General features: G+C 40.0%; 1 protein-coding gene across 1 annotated transcript in view; it reads right to left on the minus strand.

Moving 5' to 3' along the window:
• PPP1R9A (protein phosphatase 1 regulatory subunit 9A) overlaps positions 1-8,744 on the minus strand; it is a 342,802-nt gene extending 334,058 nt beyond the window's left edge. The window contains exons 1-2 of the mRNA XM_004386139.2: positions 8,715-8,744; positions 5,005-6,612 (exon numbers count right to left, since the gene is read on the minus strand). Of these exons, the coding sequence (XP_004386196.1) occupies positions 5,005-6,399 (1,395 nt within the window). The 5' untranslated portion in view covers positions 6,400-6,612; positions 8,715-8,744. The remainder of the gene's footprint in view (positions 1-5,004; positions 6,613-8,714) is intronic.
• Positions 8,745-17,646: the final 8,902 nt, after the last annotated feature.

Here is a 17,646-nt window from a genome sequence, read left to right on the forward strand (position 1 = left end):
AGTTTTCTGTATTACTTGACAATATTAAAATCTGCTAGAGAGGACAAGAGGACAAGAAAACAAACGGGACGGATAAAACTCATTTAAGACATGATAATCATAGGGTAAGCAAGGTTAGCTTATAAAATACAGGCAACACTCAGAGGCTCTGTTAAGTATAGATTATGAGAATGCAAGCTTGTGAAACAGGCGGAATTCAACAGATGTGATAAAAATAAATAGTAAGTTAGTAACCTGTAAGACAGTCAGTGGTGGTTCAGTGGTAGAATTCTTGCCTTCCATGTAGGAGACACAGGTTCGATTCCAACCAAAACACCTCAAGTGCAGCCACCACTCGTATGTCAGTGAAGGATTGCCTGCTGCTGTGATGCTGAACAGTTTTGGCAGAGCGTCCAGACTAAAACAGAATATGATGACAGGTCTAGCGATCTACTTCCAAAAAACCAGCCAACGAAAACCATACAGATCACAACAGTTCAATGCTGTTGTGCATGGGGTCACCATGAGTCAGGGCTGACATGATGGAAGCTAGTAATAACAAGACATGCCAAAAACAGAATAGAAAATATGACAGAACAAACAAGAAGTTTACTTATAGGCAGAATGGACTGGAAAGACAAAGTTATGATCATGCCATCTCCGGGCTAATAGCTATGACACCCTTAAATTGGCCACCCACTGATGACACCCGATTTGGTCCTATTCTGGATTCACAGTTGTTCTACCAATGAAATGTAAATACTGCCCATGGCTTATCAGCAGGCAAACTGGCAAAGCTATAACTGTGAATAGATGTACTTGTCTCTCTGATAGGGCAAATGTGTTGGCCCAGAGCAGCACTGGTCTGTACAGTCCTTCTCAAACATCAACTTTGGTCCTCATAACCACACCATCAACAGGGAAGGCTGACCTGACAGATAGACAGGACATATGAACGTTGCGTAGTCAGGACTTAGGTAGTGTGGTCCCTTCCAACCCTGCGTGCACCTTAAGTGTGTTAATTTACCCCCTTGCTTTCCTCCTGCTTCTCACCATGTGTTTTAAATTGATTTGATAAACGGTGTGATTGAAGCATTTTAATTTGGGTGGTGAACGCTTCTGATCCATTACCTCTGGGATAGCTTCCCGGGCAGTATACTTGGAGATTAACCATTGCATCAAGGTTATTTCCCACAAAACACCTACTGAATCCAGATCTGTATTTTAACAAGATCCCCAGGTGATTTATATACACCTTAAAATTGACGAAGCACTGAGCAAGACTGTTAAAAGAGAAGCCCCCACAAAGACAGAGAAATGTAGATCTCTGAAGAACTAGTATGCTCTGAACACCATCTCCGAGAACAGGCCCCATGTACCCCTAACAATACCTCAGAGCCCCAAAAGAAGGAGAAAAAACTACTAAGGGACACATATTCAGCAAACTATCGTGTAAAGTTCAGAGCAGCATTGCTGCCGTTGCTGATACTCCTTTGAACTCCATACCGTTTGAGGAAAAAATGAAATTCAACATTAACCCTGCAATATCCTTCTTGCTGAGAGTTAAGAAAATCTACTTTTTCAGATATGCTGTTTTAAGAACACCAATCCAAAGGACATAAGTCTGCCACAAACAGATAAAGGGTTATAACTTCCTTAATGAAGTTGTGGTGACCTTAGAAAGATCTTCAAAGAAAAAAAGCTGGGCAGAAACAGCCTGAGAACCTTACTTAATGAGGCTGTACACATCCCCCCACCAGTAGTTCCTGAATTGATCAGCTCCAGTCATTTTACCTATTTCTAACATTTGCATTTTCCCGACACATAGTAGGGGCTCAATAAATGTTCTGAATTAATAGAAAAATGAAAAATGTCATTCTACCCTTGATTCACCCAACACAAATTTATTTTTCTCAATTCCTTGGTTTTGAGAAATTCCTGAGAATGAAGGCATAATTCCACATCTCAAGTTAGCATGGTTCATAGCACTCTTCTACATCTTGAAGTTAGACTTCATATTTTCATTTATTAATTCATTCTACTATTCCATGACCCTGTGAAACACAAACTATACCATAAGAACAACTGTGTCAATGAAAGATATGAGAGTCATACTAAATGCTGGACAGCATATTAAAAAGTAACTATTAATTAAGTACAAGGAATTTGCCACATAGGAAAGATCAGCTATTATTCTGATGATTTATCTAGGGCCAGATTTAAGACACCTGAGGGAAATATCTATTTAAATCATCTATAGAAGAACTAGACTGAAACTGAGAACGACATCGCACACAAAGTTGATAAACAGGATCTATAACAAAAGACTAAAGGTGTTTAAGAATATTTAACCTAATGGAGAACAAGATAAGAATACCAGGAAAAGAATGTAAAAGTTCTAAAGCTCATTCCTGTAGGGAATGTGTTCTTTATCACCTCTGAAAGAGGAAGTGTGCTTAAATTTCAAAGGAAAAGATTTAGAAGCCATAACTTCCTACTCCATAAATAAAGCTTTGAAACACACGGAATGGCTGAGTGAATTCCCTTCCATGTGATCTACCAAAGTCCTTTCACTCTATGTATTTAATACAGGCAAGTACTGTTAAGTACCTGTAGGATATAGAAAACATGTCTGCCTCAGACATTTTGGCACCAGTTTTTACACTGTGTCATATGGTTTCTAAATACTATGTGTTTAAGAATTGACTCTCTAAGTTCACAGAGGAAAGGGGTACCTTATAGATTTTTGTCTTTTGCAGCTCACAGCATAGAAACAGATACATGATAAGCCTTCAATAAAAGTTACTGAGTTTAATTAAGTATCACCACCCTCTGAGGCAAAAATCTTAATTGGAGAGTAATCTAAATACCACCACCACCCATCACCACCTGTGCAAAATACCGCTGAAAATTTCCAGGTGAATCCACTTCCAGGTTAAACAACAGAAGCAATTAAGAGTCATTGTCTTATTCCTTAAGAGAGGCTAAGAATGCATCTTTCTATTTGCAAACTTAATCCACTCCAACTAGTAGTATTAACTGCCCAATAAAACACAACGCATTATCTGTTTCACAAATTTTATGCTTGATCTATGTGTTCTAGTTCTTGATGAAATGTGTTAAACTTAAATGTATGTAATCTATTTTCAGTCTTCGTTTTTAATACGAACATTAACAGGCAAGATGCTTACTGTTACAAGTGACAACAGTAACAATCATTTTAATTTCAAAATATCATACCCAAAACCTGGTTTATTCACATATGAACAGGCATATTTCAATGATAAATCCTTTAAAATCCATTAGACATATTACTGTGAAGCACAGAACCCAAATACAGGACTGGTATTCCATTTGGTTGAGTGGGTAGTGTTCTACTTGATAAATTTTCATAAGCTGCTATCCTGCTGTTAGGGAGTCAGTCACTGGGTTTAACAAACTCCTTGAAGAGTTCATTTCAGTTATTCCTGCTTTACTCAATGTGAAAAGTTAATCTTACTGTTTTCTTCCTAAGAGGTAAGAAGATGTTCAAAATGAAGCACCAGGAGGGGAATGGTGAAATTTAGGAGCTCATGGGATAGGCCTGAAGGAAAGGTACCTCTGAAGACAGTGGCTAGAGGTGGGGCAGAGAAGTGGGGAAAAGAAGGAGAGAAAGCCTAACAAAAGAAGGTGGTAAGCACTGCAAATATACTTATTTAGCTTACTTAGAAACTAGATACACACCTACAGTTTACTTTAAGCATAGTTCACCTGACATGGCCTACACACATCCAGAACATGTGCCTTACACTAATGAAATTAAAGTTTACCTGCTAACACCTGGAAATAACTTAGCAGATTTCATTTCAAAAGTTTTTATAATTAAAGCAAAACCAAATTTCTCTTTGAATAATTCCATATAAATCAAATATCTTACATCCTACTATGGAAGTTTCATAAGATGAAAAAAAACACAAGCACAGTAGTTTTAGATTTCAAGGACAGAACTGAAAAAGAAAACATATCAAATTCCAAATCTATCATATATGCACAGTGCCTAGGATAGAAGCCCTTAGGAAATGGTTTCAAACTACACATCCTACTGCCACAATGCTCCAGATACCCTTAGGAGGGCATGCCAAAATCTTAGGGCTGAGCTGATAGGCACGTAAACTTTGAAAAAGCACTCCAGAAGATTCTGATACTCAACCAACCACCACCCGCCCCCACTGTCATTATCAGATAATAACGTTCCACCACCTGCAGCTGATGTACTTTGTGCTACTCTTATATACCAAATGCTGAGTGAAGTCATTAGAATAGAGCATCTGAATTCAACTGGCATTTATCCAGTTTTTAAGAGGTAAAAATAAATCATGAATGACAAACCAATTTTACCTCCTTTCACAAAACTTCATTTTAAAACTACATAACAAATTCTGAGCTCAAAGCTGTTTACAATAGCTTCTCAATTAAAGTATTTAAGCCAGATAAATGTATTTCCATAAATCAAACTTTCACTTTTCACCAAGTAGCAGTACAAAAACAAAAGTTCCAACATTCCTCACAATCCACTTATACTTAAGGGGTAACTCAGATTTTTTTTTAAAGCAAGTAAATAAAGAGTATTTCAAGGTTACCATAATTCTCCCACTGTGCATTATACCTCATATCCTACAGTGTCTAGAGTCAGAAAATTGTATAATTTACAGGTACTCTTAGGGAAAGCTATTTAAAGAATTATTTTTCAAACTGGTATTTCCAGTTTCCACAGTCTTCATATTATTCAAACTCCAGTCCACTGGAATATATCTCACAGTCCAAACTTCTTCAGATTTAATATTATTCTCAACTTTCATTGGTTTATGCAACTATAAAGCACACTAAGAAATCAGATGGATATCTTTCAAACTCTAAACCTTTAAAATCACCTGACGACATGTGTATATCAAGAACCTTGATTCCTTACAAAAACTTCTGGTAGTTGTCAAATCTATTCTGCATACAGTTAGGCCCAAATAATAAAAATGGAGAAAACATACTTACCTTAATTGGAGCACTACTAAACTTAATTTTCCTATTTACTGGGATGTCTTCTTCTTCTGGCAATCCAACAATTTCTGAGTATTCCATATCAGGTTGATAGTAATTGTTTTCATCACTATCTTCCTGTTCATCTTGCTCAGTGCCTGTCTCTCCCCAATCTGAATTATACCTGGATCTTACTCTATACACATTATAGTCACTGTGCATGTAAACATGGGAATTCTCAAAATTATTCAAATCTTCAGGTACTTCTTTTCCATATCTGGATCCAGACGCATCACCAGAGGTGAAATCACTACCTCCAAGTTCTTTTCTCTGTTGCTTTGCTGCCTCACTCCCAACCAAATTAGCTTCAGCATCTTCTAAAGGTTCATTTTGTGGTGAAAGGATTTCAGACTCTGGCATTGCCTTATTTTCAGCACCAGGCTCTTCAGGAATGTCTTTGTCAATTCTGTCAGGAGCCTCCTGGTTAGATATTGAGTCCTCGGTTTCCTTGCTCTGCTGTATCCCTTCACTAGGCATTGAAACTAGAGTACCTTTAGAGGCTACTTCTGGTGCTGAAGTTGTATTGCTCTTCGGAGCATCCACTGCGTAGGCACCTTGTTTGTTTGAAGGCGACCAAGAATTAGAATCCTTAAGGTGTCCAAAAGTGTCAAGATTTGTAACAGTAGATGGTAAATTCAGTGGATAATGCCCAGTCACTGAGTATTCCTCATTGTTTTCAGCCTTCTCTGAAATGATGGCACTGGGAGAATCGGAGTTCTCAAATACTGCACTCAGTTGACTCACAGTTGGGGAGACAGCCTCTGTCCGAGAGCTAAGACTATCCAAGGAATCAGTACTGCCTCTGTTGGACTTGGACCCACCCCATTCATCCTGAGGTTCACTACCTCCAGCTTTTTCCTCTTTCTTTGGGGAATAGCGGTTGTTTTGTCCTGACTCATGCACACTTCTCTCAAACATCTTCCGAGTTTCTGTGAACTTAGAATATGAAGGGCCATCGTACAATGTGTCAAATCTACTAATTCGTTCTGAAACAGAGGACTCCAACTTAACAACTGAGCCATCTGTTTTCTCCAGAAATTCTTTGGGCTTCATTCTTCTCTGAGGAGATGAAGGTCTACCTTTCCCCCTGGTTTTGGCAATGACTGCAGCATTCTCACTGGGTTCCATACCCATCTGCATAAATAGGTTTTTAATTCTATTGACATTGGAGCCATATTTCCTCCCCCTGCTCTGCTGAGAGCCCTCACCTTCTTTTGTTTTTTGTTCCCCATCTGACTTGGGTTTGTCAAAGGTGCTTTTCAGTGCCTGGAACTCAGTTCTATACGCATTCCTGTGAGGAGAGGCACTTCTGAGAGTGGTTCGTTCACCTGAAGACTCAGTTTTCAACATTTTTACTTCAGAAGTGAAAAGCCAATGTTCATAATGACCAAAAAAAGAAAAATATAAAACCACTCTCTTCTCTAATCACCAGTATTTGGTCAAGAAAAAGTATCTCTCAAATGGCATACTCAGTCAGTGATCCTCCCAACAGGTGTATTAGGAAATTATTCACAGGCAAGAGATATACAAAATGGCTTTTTCAAAGCAAGACTAGAAGTTCATCTGTAATAGAAAAGAATGAATTTCTGAATTCATTTACTTATTTGAATGTTTTTTAGTCCATTAATATATACTTTATTTTCAAAGTGGCTTGCCATATTTCAATCAAAAGAAATTACTTATTGAAATAGAAAGTTAAAAGTCCAGAAGATAAAAGTTATAATTCTGACTGGTCTTTGGTAACAAAAATGTTTCAAACTCAATCTGAAGATCCCTACCAAAATCACACACACACAAGTTAAACATAAGCACACTTGAAAGCAATACTTTAGCTCAAGTTTTGGTTGTTTTTGTTAATGTCCTTAAAAGAAATCAGCAGTTCAGATATCTTCAAGAAGTCATCAAACTGTCTATAAAATCAACTCATTTGGGATTATCCAATATGAAGTAGAATTTATTGTTTGATACAATTAAAACTTCGGAATCTATGTTTACAAACTCTTAAACATGCCTATAGAAGCTTGTTTCACGCTTTCTGGTCTAATATTCTCACCTATAACATCTCCAAAGCAACATTAGCACAATTTCAGACCAAAACAAGCAGAAGAAAAGTTTTAAATAGCAGTAAGTTTCACTATAACTTCAGTTGTATCAAATATTTGGAAGTTTTGGAATGAAATGGAGAAAATCATGGGGGTAAATGCATGAGAAAGTGACAGCCAGAAAGCAAATACACCAGAACCCTCTCTTTACAGCCCTGATTTGTTTATTCCTTCTTGTCTCTAACTTACTACAAGCTCAAAATTCAATGCATGCTTGCTGGTCTCCTCTAACACATAGGTGGATTTTACATCAATATGCCAGAAATCAAATACTTCAAGATCTGCTAAGGAGCAGACAACAAGGGTCCTAAAGATTTTTAATTTTGTTTTGTTGTTGTTTGGGTTGTTTTTTTTTTTTTTAATTAGACTGAGCCACATCACCCTAACGCACAATCAGCTGAGGAAGCACACACTTTCACTTAAATCCTCTCCAAACTCGGTTCCTGGCCCAGCACGCATGCATGGCCCATGCAGATAAACAAGAAGGGCTTTAGAGTGTGGTGCCTGATTTTTGTTTTTTTTAAAACATCGACAATCTCCTTTTACCCTGACATTTTTTAAAGCCATAAACACCCTCCCCTCCCCCCTACACACATCCCACTCCCTCCCCCGCCAATTCCAACCCGAGGGGGCGGGGGCGGGGGCGGGGGCGATGGGGCCGCCGGGGGATTCAAAACCTGCCCTCACAAAAGACAAACATAAATAACACCAACTTGAGAGGCAGCGGATTCCCAAGCCTGGTTCGGGACGCAATCCCTCGGCCCCGGGGCAGGGCCAGGAGAGCAGGTGACGCCAAGCGCTATGGTAGGAGGTCGCAGTCTAGCTTTGTGCCAAGAAGCACCTGAAGTCCTAACACATTGGCTGCGGCTCCCGGCGGCTGCCAGGCGGATCCCAGTGTGGCTCGAGCTCCCTGGCCACGTTAAAAAAAAAAAAAATTACTGGGTAATGATAATAAATCCCTTTGTTTTTCCTCCCAATGTGCCAGGAAACAATAGATCCCACTGATAATGCCTCCGATCCTCAACCTATCGCTCCCCAACCACAGCCCACCCCCACCCCCAGCCTGCAACTCAGCCTTTGTACACCCTCGATTTTTTTCCTCCTCATCTCCACCCTCCCCAACTCCTCGCCCCGCGCACAGCCTCCCCCTTACCCGAGCGGGAGCCGCCGCCAGCGGAGAGGGTCGGGCCGCCGCGGCTCCCACCCGTCCCTGTAGGCTCCCCCCACCCCACGGTGGCCTCGGCTCGGCTCCGCGCCGTCCCGCTCACTGCCCCGCCACCCACCCGGCTCCTCACGGCGCAGGGAGGAGGGCGGCCGCTGCCAGTCGCGCTTCGGCCCCCACGGCGCGCTGCGCTCCCCAACGCTATTGCAGGCCAGCGGGCGGCGGCCCCGGCACAGACGCGCTTGCACACTCGGGCCGGCCGGGGGTGGGGGTACGACCGGGGAAGGGGCTTCGCCCACGTGCGGTCACCCGCGGCGGGCCGTTTGGCTGGCCGAGGAGGCTGGGGTGTAATAGAGGGAGGCCTCGGGGGTGAGGAAGGCCCGGGGTAACAGGTGCCTCACCTCGGTTGATGGAATTAACTCTAGGGCCGCAGAGAGAGGGAGCCCGGCAGCAAAATCCCAGGAGAGGGAGAGAGAGGGAGCCTCTGGCGGCCAACGGAGGGCGAAAAGCACGGAGCGGCCCGAGGCGAGGCCGCCCCACCCCCTCGGCCTGCCGCAGGCTCCGGGCCTCTCAGGCCTGGGACAAGGCCTTCTCTTCTGGGGCCTGTTAGCTCTCCCGCACTGGTGCAGTTTTGGGGCTTCATGCTGCCGGGACCCCGGTTTTTCTGGAGTCTGTAGTTAACTGCGTGACCCTAGGGCATCCAAAATTCCAAGTCAGTATCCTAGGCCACTATCCTGGCCAAAACCTAGGCCATTTGGTGTCCCAGGCCTCCAACTAGGCTGCTGTGTCCAGGCTAGTACCAATCTTAACCTTAGGCCCCAATGATAAAAGGAAAGGATGAGAGGGTCCTCTGACTTTATTGTCATAAGGTGTGTTTTTCAACCCAACCACGCTTTTATAAATACTTAGCATCCCCTACACAAACACAAAATACCAGAAGTGTTATACCTTACTACAAAATGTAAAACTGATTATAACTGTCAACATAGACCTTTAAACCAGTTCTGCCAAAAATTCTATGAAGAAAAAGTTCTTCATTGTGGTTAGCTGCCCTCAGTTGCCCTGACTCATGGCAACCCCACGCACAAGGGGATCAGACCATTGTGATCCACAGAGTTTTCATTGGTTGATTTTTCGGAAGTAGATCATCAAGCCTTTCTTTCTATTCTGTCTTAGTCTGGAAACTCCACCTGAAACCTGTTCAACACCATAGCAACACACAAGCCTCCACTGACAGACTGGCATTAACTGTACGTACGAGGTGCATTGGCGGGGAATTGACCTGGGTCTCTGGCATGGAAAGTGAGAATCACACAGCCGAACCAACAATGTACTCAAAAATTTTACTTGACTCACTAATTAGGGGAAGGAACCATTGAGATATTGCAACGTATTCAAATGAGGAATCTGAAGAACAGACAAAAGCAAAACTGGCCAATATCCTGTATTGTTGTTGTTAGTTGCCTTGAGTTGGCTCTGACTCATGGCAACCTTACATATAACAGAACAAAGTGTTGCCTGGTCCTGTGCCATCTTCATGATTGTTGGTATTTGTGAGTCCATTATTACGGCCATTGTGTAGTGCCTTCCAACCTAGGGGGCTCATCTTCCAGCACTATATTGGCCAATATTCTACTATCATCCAGAAGGAGGTCCTATAGGCTAATTTTCAGAAGTAAATCAGCAGGCCTTCCTTCCTAGTCTGTCTTAGTGTGGAAGCTCCTCTGAAACTTATCCACTGTGGGTAACTGCTTGTATTTGAAATACCAGTGGCATGGCTTCTAGCATCATAGCAACATGCACGCCACCATAGTATGGCAAACTGACAGACAGGTAGGGCACTAAAATGCAACGTTTGGAATTACCTCTTCTACAGGGCAAAAGTTAATTGTATCCCTCAGGAACAAAATTAATTTCTATAGATAAAAATCATTTTCATTACCATAAGTTTCTACAACTGACTTTGCTGCATAGGCAAAGTCAGTCAAACATACAGACTACTATAGAATCAGGTAACTACAAAAGATCCTGTAGATAAACCCAGGCATTTCCTTCCAGTAATCATTTGCCCATTTCAGTCTTTCACAAGTTTTCCCAACAGAACTATTATTCTCTGTATATACAGATGGGAAACTGAGGTTTGGGTTTAGTAACTTATCCACAACTTTATTAGCTAGTGTAGCCCTGGTGGCGTAGTAGTTAAACAACTTGGCTGCTGAGCTGCTAACCAAAGGGTTGACCGTTCGAAGCCACCAGCTGCTCCTCAGGAGGAAGATACAGTGGTCTGCTTCTGTAAAGATAACAACCTCAGAAACCCTATGGGGCAGTTCTACTCTGTCCTACAGGGTCACTAATGAGTTGGAATCGACTCAATGGCAATGGGTTTGGTTTGGGTTTGGGTTTATTAGCTAGTAAATAGTTGTGGCTCAGTATGAACCCAGATAAATCTGTACACAGAATCTATACTCTGGGAATAAAATCCCTCTCCCTTAAATTCAAAAGAACTTTGTAACTACCCAATTCTATATATCTTTTATTTTGAAGAGTAAGTTTTTTTTGTTCTTTTCCCCAAGCCTCACCAAATTCTGGGTCTCTTCCCAAGAAATTGGCATTTTCTGTCTACGTAGTAGATGTCACTTCTATAAGCATAAACAGATGTAACAGGCAATGTGAGGGGGCTGTGGTTCCAGTCTCCAGTTTTGGAAAGAACATTTGTGCTGTCTGGGATAATTTAGTGGAAAAGTTCCTGTCGTTTAGTTGCAGTATGGAAACCAGGTTTTTTAGGAGAATAACTTAAATAAATGCAGAACCCAATCACTGAGTTCTGTCTGTAGAAGAGGACGCAGAGCTGGCAATAAAATCAGTCTTACACTTCTTTGCAATAAGATGATTCATACAGAAAAGCAGCCTAAAGAACTTGGTCGATTTGGGGTTTATTTTTTGAAAATGTGAAACTCCTAGAAAAATGTATAATGAAAGAATGAATGACAGTTTTTAAAACAATGTTAAGATTCCTGGATTGTCCATAATCTACCTCCCACTTCTAACACTTATGTGAATGTTTGAAGAGCCTACTAGATCTATGCTATCTGATACATGTGGCTATTTAAATTTAAATTAATTAAAATTAAATGCTATCTAAACATTCAGTTTCTTAGCCACACTAGCCATGATTAAAGGAGTTCATTGGGTACGTGTGACTAAAAAACCACTGTCGTCAAGTGGATTCCAATTTAGCGACCCTATAGGACAGAGTAGAACTGTCCCATAAAGTTTCCAAGGCTGTAAATCTTACAGAAGCAGACTGCCACATCTTTCTCCCAGAGAGCCACTGATGGTTTCGAACTGCCGACCTTTTGGTTAGCAGTTGATGGCTTTACACATGCTACTACTAGCTAGCATATTGAAGAATGCAGATATAGAACGTTTCCATCATAGAAATTTCTATTAGGCAGTGCTGTTCTAGGCAACATTTTCATTCAGCTGCTAACCGAAAGGTTAGTGGTTCCAATCTACTCATAAGCACCTGAGAAGAAAGTCCTCATGATCTACTTCCAAAAAATCAGTCTTTGAAAAACCCTATGGAGCACAGTTCTACTCTGACATATACGGGGTCATCATAAGTAGGACAAAGACTTTATAAGCGTTAACTAAATTCAACAGACCATTAATGTATTAGAAATTAGAGGTCATGAGTTTTGTATATTCACACTGGGGAGGGGGTTGTTAGCTAGTAAAGGGTAAAGTTCAGTACTGACCTACAAAGCATCCAAAATGTTATATATTTGGGGGTATTCAATTTTCATATATGATTTCTTACGTTTAATAAATCGTAGTAATTTTAGACTGATATTTTTCTTTGCTTTGCAACTAATAACATCATAGTAAGAATGGACCACAAGATTAGTGAAAAACAAAAAGAACAAAATGTATTCTATTTTGTTTTAGGGTTTTTCTGAATATGAATTTTTTTTTAAGTTTTCATAAGTGGATGTCCTGAGTAACTATTCGAAGAATTAAATTATTCATAAGTATTAGTAGGTGCAGCTAGGAAATCAGCCTAAATCAAACCTGAATCAAGTTTTAAGACTATGAAAAGCTTACTATACTGGGCCTGAAGAGGGTCCATGAATCGTTAATTTATAGTAGGAATGCACCTGGTTGGTTGTGTGTTAAAGGAAGTTCATAAAGGAAGAGAAAAGGTCTCTAGAATAACTTCTTTTCAGAGAAGGCAAAGTAACGGAGGAATAATGGCTATGGGTAATTTTACACAGAGCTTTAGTGTAAAAGGATATTTTACTCTTACTCATGTTTCTTTGGAGTCCATGAGTGGTACAGCTCCTAATGGAAAGGTTGGTGGTTCAAATTCAACGAGAGGTGTCTTGGAAAAAAGGCCCAGTAATCTACTTCTGAAATATCAGTCATTGAAAACACTATTGAATGCAGTTCTACACAGTTCTACATGTGATTATGATGAGTAGGAACTGACTAGGCAGTAACAGGTTAATGTTTCTTTAACAATACTCATTAATAACAAAAAAGTAACCAAGTAGCTTGTTTACCAAAAGTTTACTTGCCCAAACCTACTGCCATCAAGTTGATTCTGACTCATAGCAACCCTATAGGACAGAGTAGAACCGCCCCATAGGGTCTCCAAGGCTGTAAATCATTACAGAAGTGGACTGTCACATCTTTCTCCCGAGGAGCGCTGGTGAGTTCGAACTGCCGACTTTTGGTTAGCAGCTAAGCACTTTAACCACTGTGTCACTAGGGCTACTAAAGTTTACTTGTAACTACTTATTTCACATTTGCAAATATTAGAATGCTTTGTCGCTTTCAGTCTTGAATATTGATATTCAGTTATCTTAAAGGGTCCATCTTTTAAAATAACCATCTTAATTTAAGGGTAAAAGTTTGTTTCTTTTAGTCTCATGGTATTTCACACACACTCCATTGAAGAGAAAAGTAGAATATATTTATCTAAAATAGTAATGGAGAGTCCTCGGGCTCACATCAGAGTACAATGTCAGAGATACCTATTATCAGTCTGATTTTGTGATGTTAGCTACAAAATTGAGATTAAATCAATAAATGTTATTTTGTGATTTAGAAAGATGTCGTTTATGCCCCTAAAAATTGATAATGATTCTGAATGGTTTTCTACCTACACTCATGGGTTGGCCATGACATTGAAAATTCATACCATCGTCTTTGTTCATTTTCCACTCTACAATGTATCCAGTATCTTGAATTTTCAGCCTAAAAGTGGGCTCATTGATAGGTTTGAGTATTTGTGTTTATTTGATACAAGTAATAAATAAACTGTAGAACTTTTTGGGATTCTTTAAGGTCATTTTTTTAAGTTATTTTTAATATCTCTATAGATAAACTGAAGTAGATTTACATACTGTGTTTAGACTGTCAAAGAAGAAAATCTTATACTCTGTTAGGAGTGAAAGAAAAGGAGTTTTATTGAGGAATAATACAATTCAAGCTGGGCAGCGCTAGGTAAAAATACAAAGCACTCCACCATTCAAGCAGAGAGAGGGGTCTGTATACATACAGAACAAATAAAACGTAGGAGGTTAATGAGTGATTGTAAATAAGATCAGCTTCAGCTTGAAGTCTTTTGAAATGTAAAGGTCAGCCACTAGGCTAGGAAGGAGTGAGTTAACATCTAGGTGAGTGGCACCAGCTGATTGAGTTATGCATGATTATAATCAGGCATGAACACATTTTTTTCCGGGAACAAATTGTTTACATCTTGACACATTCTTCCCAAATGGTTTACATTCTGACCTTTTGTTTCCTGGGAATGCATGTTGACCCCATCATTCTTATGTCTGACACAAGCACCTCTATGTTGAAACTTTTTTGGTTACATTTCCCCCTTTTGATCAATCCTCTGCTAGGGGGTGCTGATCACTCATAATGGAGTAGCCTTTCTTCTGTAAAGACTGTTTCACTGAGGAGCTTTGGTTAACAAAAATTATTTTCTTCACCTTGCTGAGTTAATAGGCTTCATCTTCAGGGTGAGTAGGTTTTATGGAGAACATCGTAATGGACAAGGCCACATTCAAGGAACATTTCTCAGGACAGAAGATAGAGGTCAAGTTGAAACATACCCAAGGAGACAAAAGGGAGGTCATTAAACAACACAATCATTGGTGAAAAACTGTGAAACCAGCATATTATATGAAGGGTCAAACGATTTTGAAGTACTGCATTTCATGAATAAAATGTGTTGAAGTAAGGCAAAAGAGCATTTTATAGTTACAATAATAGAAACAAGGAGAAATATGTAAATTCCAGAATAAAGTAGTAATTTTTTCCACCATCCACCCCAAGAGGAAAACCAATTATAATTTCGGTTAAGGAAGGAACAATCACTGAGATTTGACACTGTACATTGCATATGGGAAACAGTGAGTGATATTAGCACTACTACCAGGAATATAAACATAACAGTTGGTTTTAATAATGGCACAGGTGCTGCTTTGTGTAGTAGTAAGGATGTCAAGGGCTATTCAGTTTTGAAGAAGTACTTCTCTCATCCTAGTCATTTCAGTATTCATTTCTTGGAGTCCATGGGAATCATTTAAAACACTCTGAATATATTTAGTCAGAACTTTGACATGTGCCGTAACAAGGCCAAGGCGATACATCCTGTAGTGTGATAGATTGTTTCATATGTCCTTTCTTGCTATGGTCTTGTAACTCCCACCAAATGACTGGGTAGGACTATGCTAATAAGGTGCTTGCAGCCCACCAAGGGAATTGGATAGCTTGCTAATAATGCAAATGAGGTGCTGTGGGGGTGGGACCATGCAAATAAGGTATATGGAACCCTATTGAGGGGATTGGTCAGTTTTGCTCTCCTGATAGGCTTAAAAGAGCCAATCCCAGAGCAGAGAGGAGACCTGACTACCACCAAGAAAAGAGAGGAGCAGAGCGGGTCCTTTGGACCAGGATTTCTGCGCTGAGATCCTCCTAGACCCAGAAGACAAAAAGAAAGGGCTGTAACACTGGAGATGGGAAGACGGCAAGAATGAGTGTCAGAGAAACAGTGGCAGCAGAGGCAACAGAACCAGGAGACTGGCAGAAGATGGCATGGTGAGCTTCCAGGCCCAGGGAGCAAGAAAGTGGAGCACCTTTGGGCAGAAGCTTACTGGTGGAGTAGGGGTACCTCCAGGCACTTATTGGCAGGGCTAAAGAGCTTTGTAACACTTGTCTGAGCAGGGCATAGGCTAGGCGAGGGGCCAAGGGCGAGAGGTATTTCAGGAGTCTCTCTATTCTGCCTATGAGCACGGCTGAGAAGACGCTGTCCTGATTGAAGAACTGTATCCTGAATTGTAACCTGTTACTTCCCTAATACATCCCATAATTGTGAGTATGGTCTGTGAGTTCTGTGTGACCATAGCAACAAATTATCGAACCCAGCAGAGAAGTGTAGAGAGTGCCATGGGAGGGATAACTGGTGTCAGGGTTAGTAAAAAGATTGTGGAGAGAAGGTTATGTCTGAAATCCGCCTCATCAGAATCAGCCTTGGGCTGTTGGTCTTGATTCTCCTTCCCCCTTGCAGAAGTTACAGGAGGTCAGAAGCCTCTGAACCACCATTTTTACAATCTCTCTTTCTTCCCTATTATTGCTTTATTGATTACCCACACAAAACACAGAAAAACAAGCATTTAATTGCAATAGAGTTTGCTATGGTATGTTCATTACTGTCACAGCGTCTAAGGTTGAAATAATAGCTGCTACAACTATTCTTTTTAGTTTTCAATTTTATAGTGGTGCAAGTTTCATGTCTTAAGACAAATGTGAATATTTGCTTCTACAGACACCCGTTTTACTTTCAGTAGATTAGCTCCTCTGGCAGAGGATTCTAGTAGTGGTACTCTATGCCAATCCACTACCGAGAGTGTGCACCTGAACTCTAGCATCCTTGGGACTGGCATGTTTTCCAACCTGTCCAGAATAAATTAGTATTTTATGACAGACAGATTGGGAATACACAGTGATCTTTCACTGAGAGAATCGTTAGCTATGGGTCAAATTGAGATTCAAATTGAAATATTGAACTGGAACTCATTTTCAGTACTCTTTTACCCGAAAGGAGCTAAGCCTAGTTCTTGAGATGTGTGATAACATGGCTCTTCTTTACACAAAACAAGGGGGAAATAGTAGTCAAAGTCACTGTTAGTTGTGAAAACTGGAGGAAAAGATTAAAAGGATAACAAAGGCATTTCAGGAGTCTCTCTACTCCATGGCATTAACCTTGGTGAAGTAACTATACAAGTCAATAAATAAATGCCGCTGCTTGTCTACAATTAAACAAGAGACTTTTGTTATTTTATTTCCGTTTCCAGTCCAGTTCTAGTAACAAAACTGCCTTGAGGAGGACCATAATGATCCCACTTTATACAGAATTCACATGAAAACAAACCTCACTTTAAAAAAAGTCTGCTGTTTATGTATGTGGTCATCTGCTTTTAGAAATAATTCAATAAAAAATTTACTCTGAATTGTTAGGACATTTTCTATAGGCTCTTTTTCATAGCTATAATCCTGATGTCCAGCACAGATTTTTACCAAATTACTTTTATTTTAACACATTGTTTCAAATGAAGTTTAAAAATGTATGTATTGCCTTACATATTTGTACACCATTTATTTATGAATTAGATGAATAATGAACACGTACTTACCCTCTTTCAGTGAGCATATCTTGAGAAACCAGCCTTCTCATTCTTACCTTAGGATAGTATCGAATATGTTACTGCAGTTGGAAGTTGGTTCAGAGTTACTGTCTTCCTGATTAAGCCACCACAAAGTTATTCATCGTTTAACTAGAATCTTTGATGTGATTCTAAATGCATAAATGGATTACATGCTTTCTGGACTTTTTTTAATACTGTTGCTAGAAGGAAAAAATTTTCAAAATAAAATCGTAATATTTTAGTGTTATAAAAAATGTATTTATATAGACAAGGGAAAATAAAAAGACCAGTTTGTCTAGAAAATTTTATGTCTTAATCCTACTCTTGAATTTTTTTAAGTAAGCAAAAGTCAATAAACTCTATATTTCAGTTGGCCAAGTTGGGCTGTATGAAGAGGAACTCAACATTAGAATTGGAGGAAGACTCATTAGCCTGCAATATGCAGATGATACAAACTTGCTTACTGAAAGTGAACAAGACTTGAAGCACTTACTGATGAAGGTCAAAGACTACAGCCTTCAATATGGATTATGCCTCAACATAAGGAAAACAAAAATCCTCACAACTGGATCAATAAGCAAATTGTGATAAACGGAGAAAATATTGAAGTTGT

Source organism: Trichechus manatus, unplaced genomic scaffold (genome assembly GCF_000243295.1).
Source record: "Trichechus manatus latirostris isolate Lorelei unplaced genomic scaffold, TriManLat1.0 scaffold00156, whole genome shotgun sequence".
NCBI classification, from domain to species: Eukaryota; Metazoa; Chordata; class Mammalia; order Sirenia; family Trichechidae; genus Trichechus; species Trichechus manatus.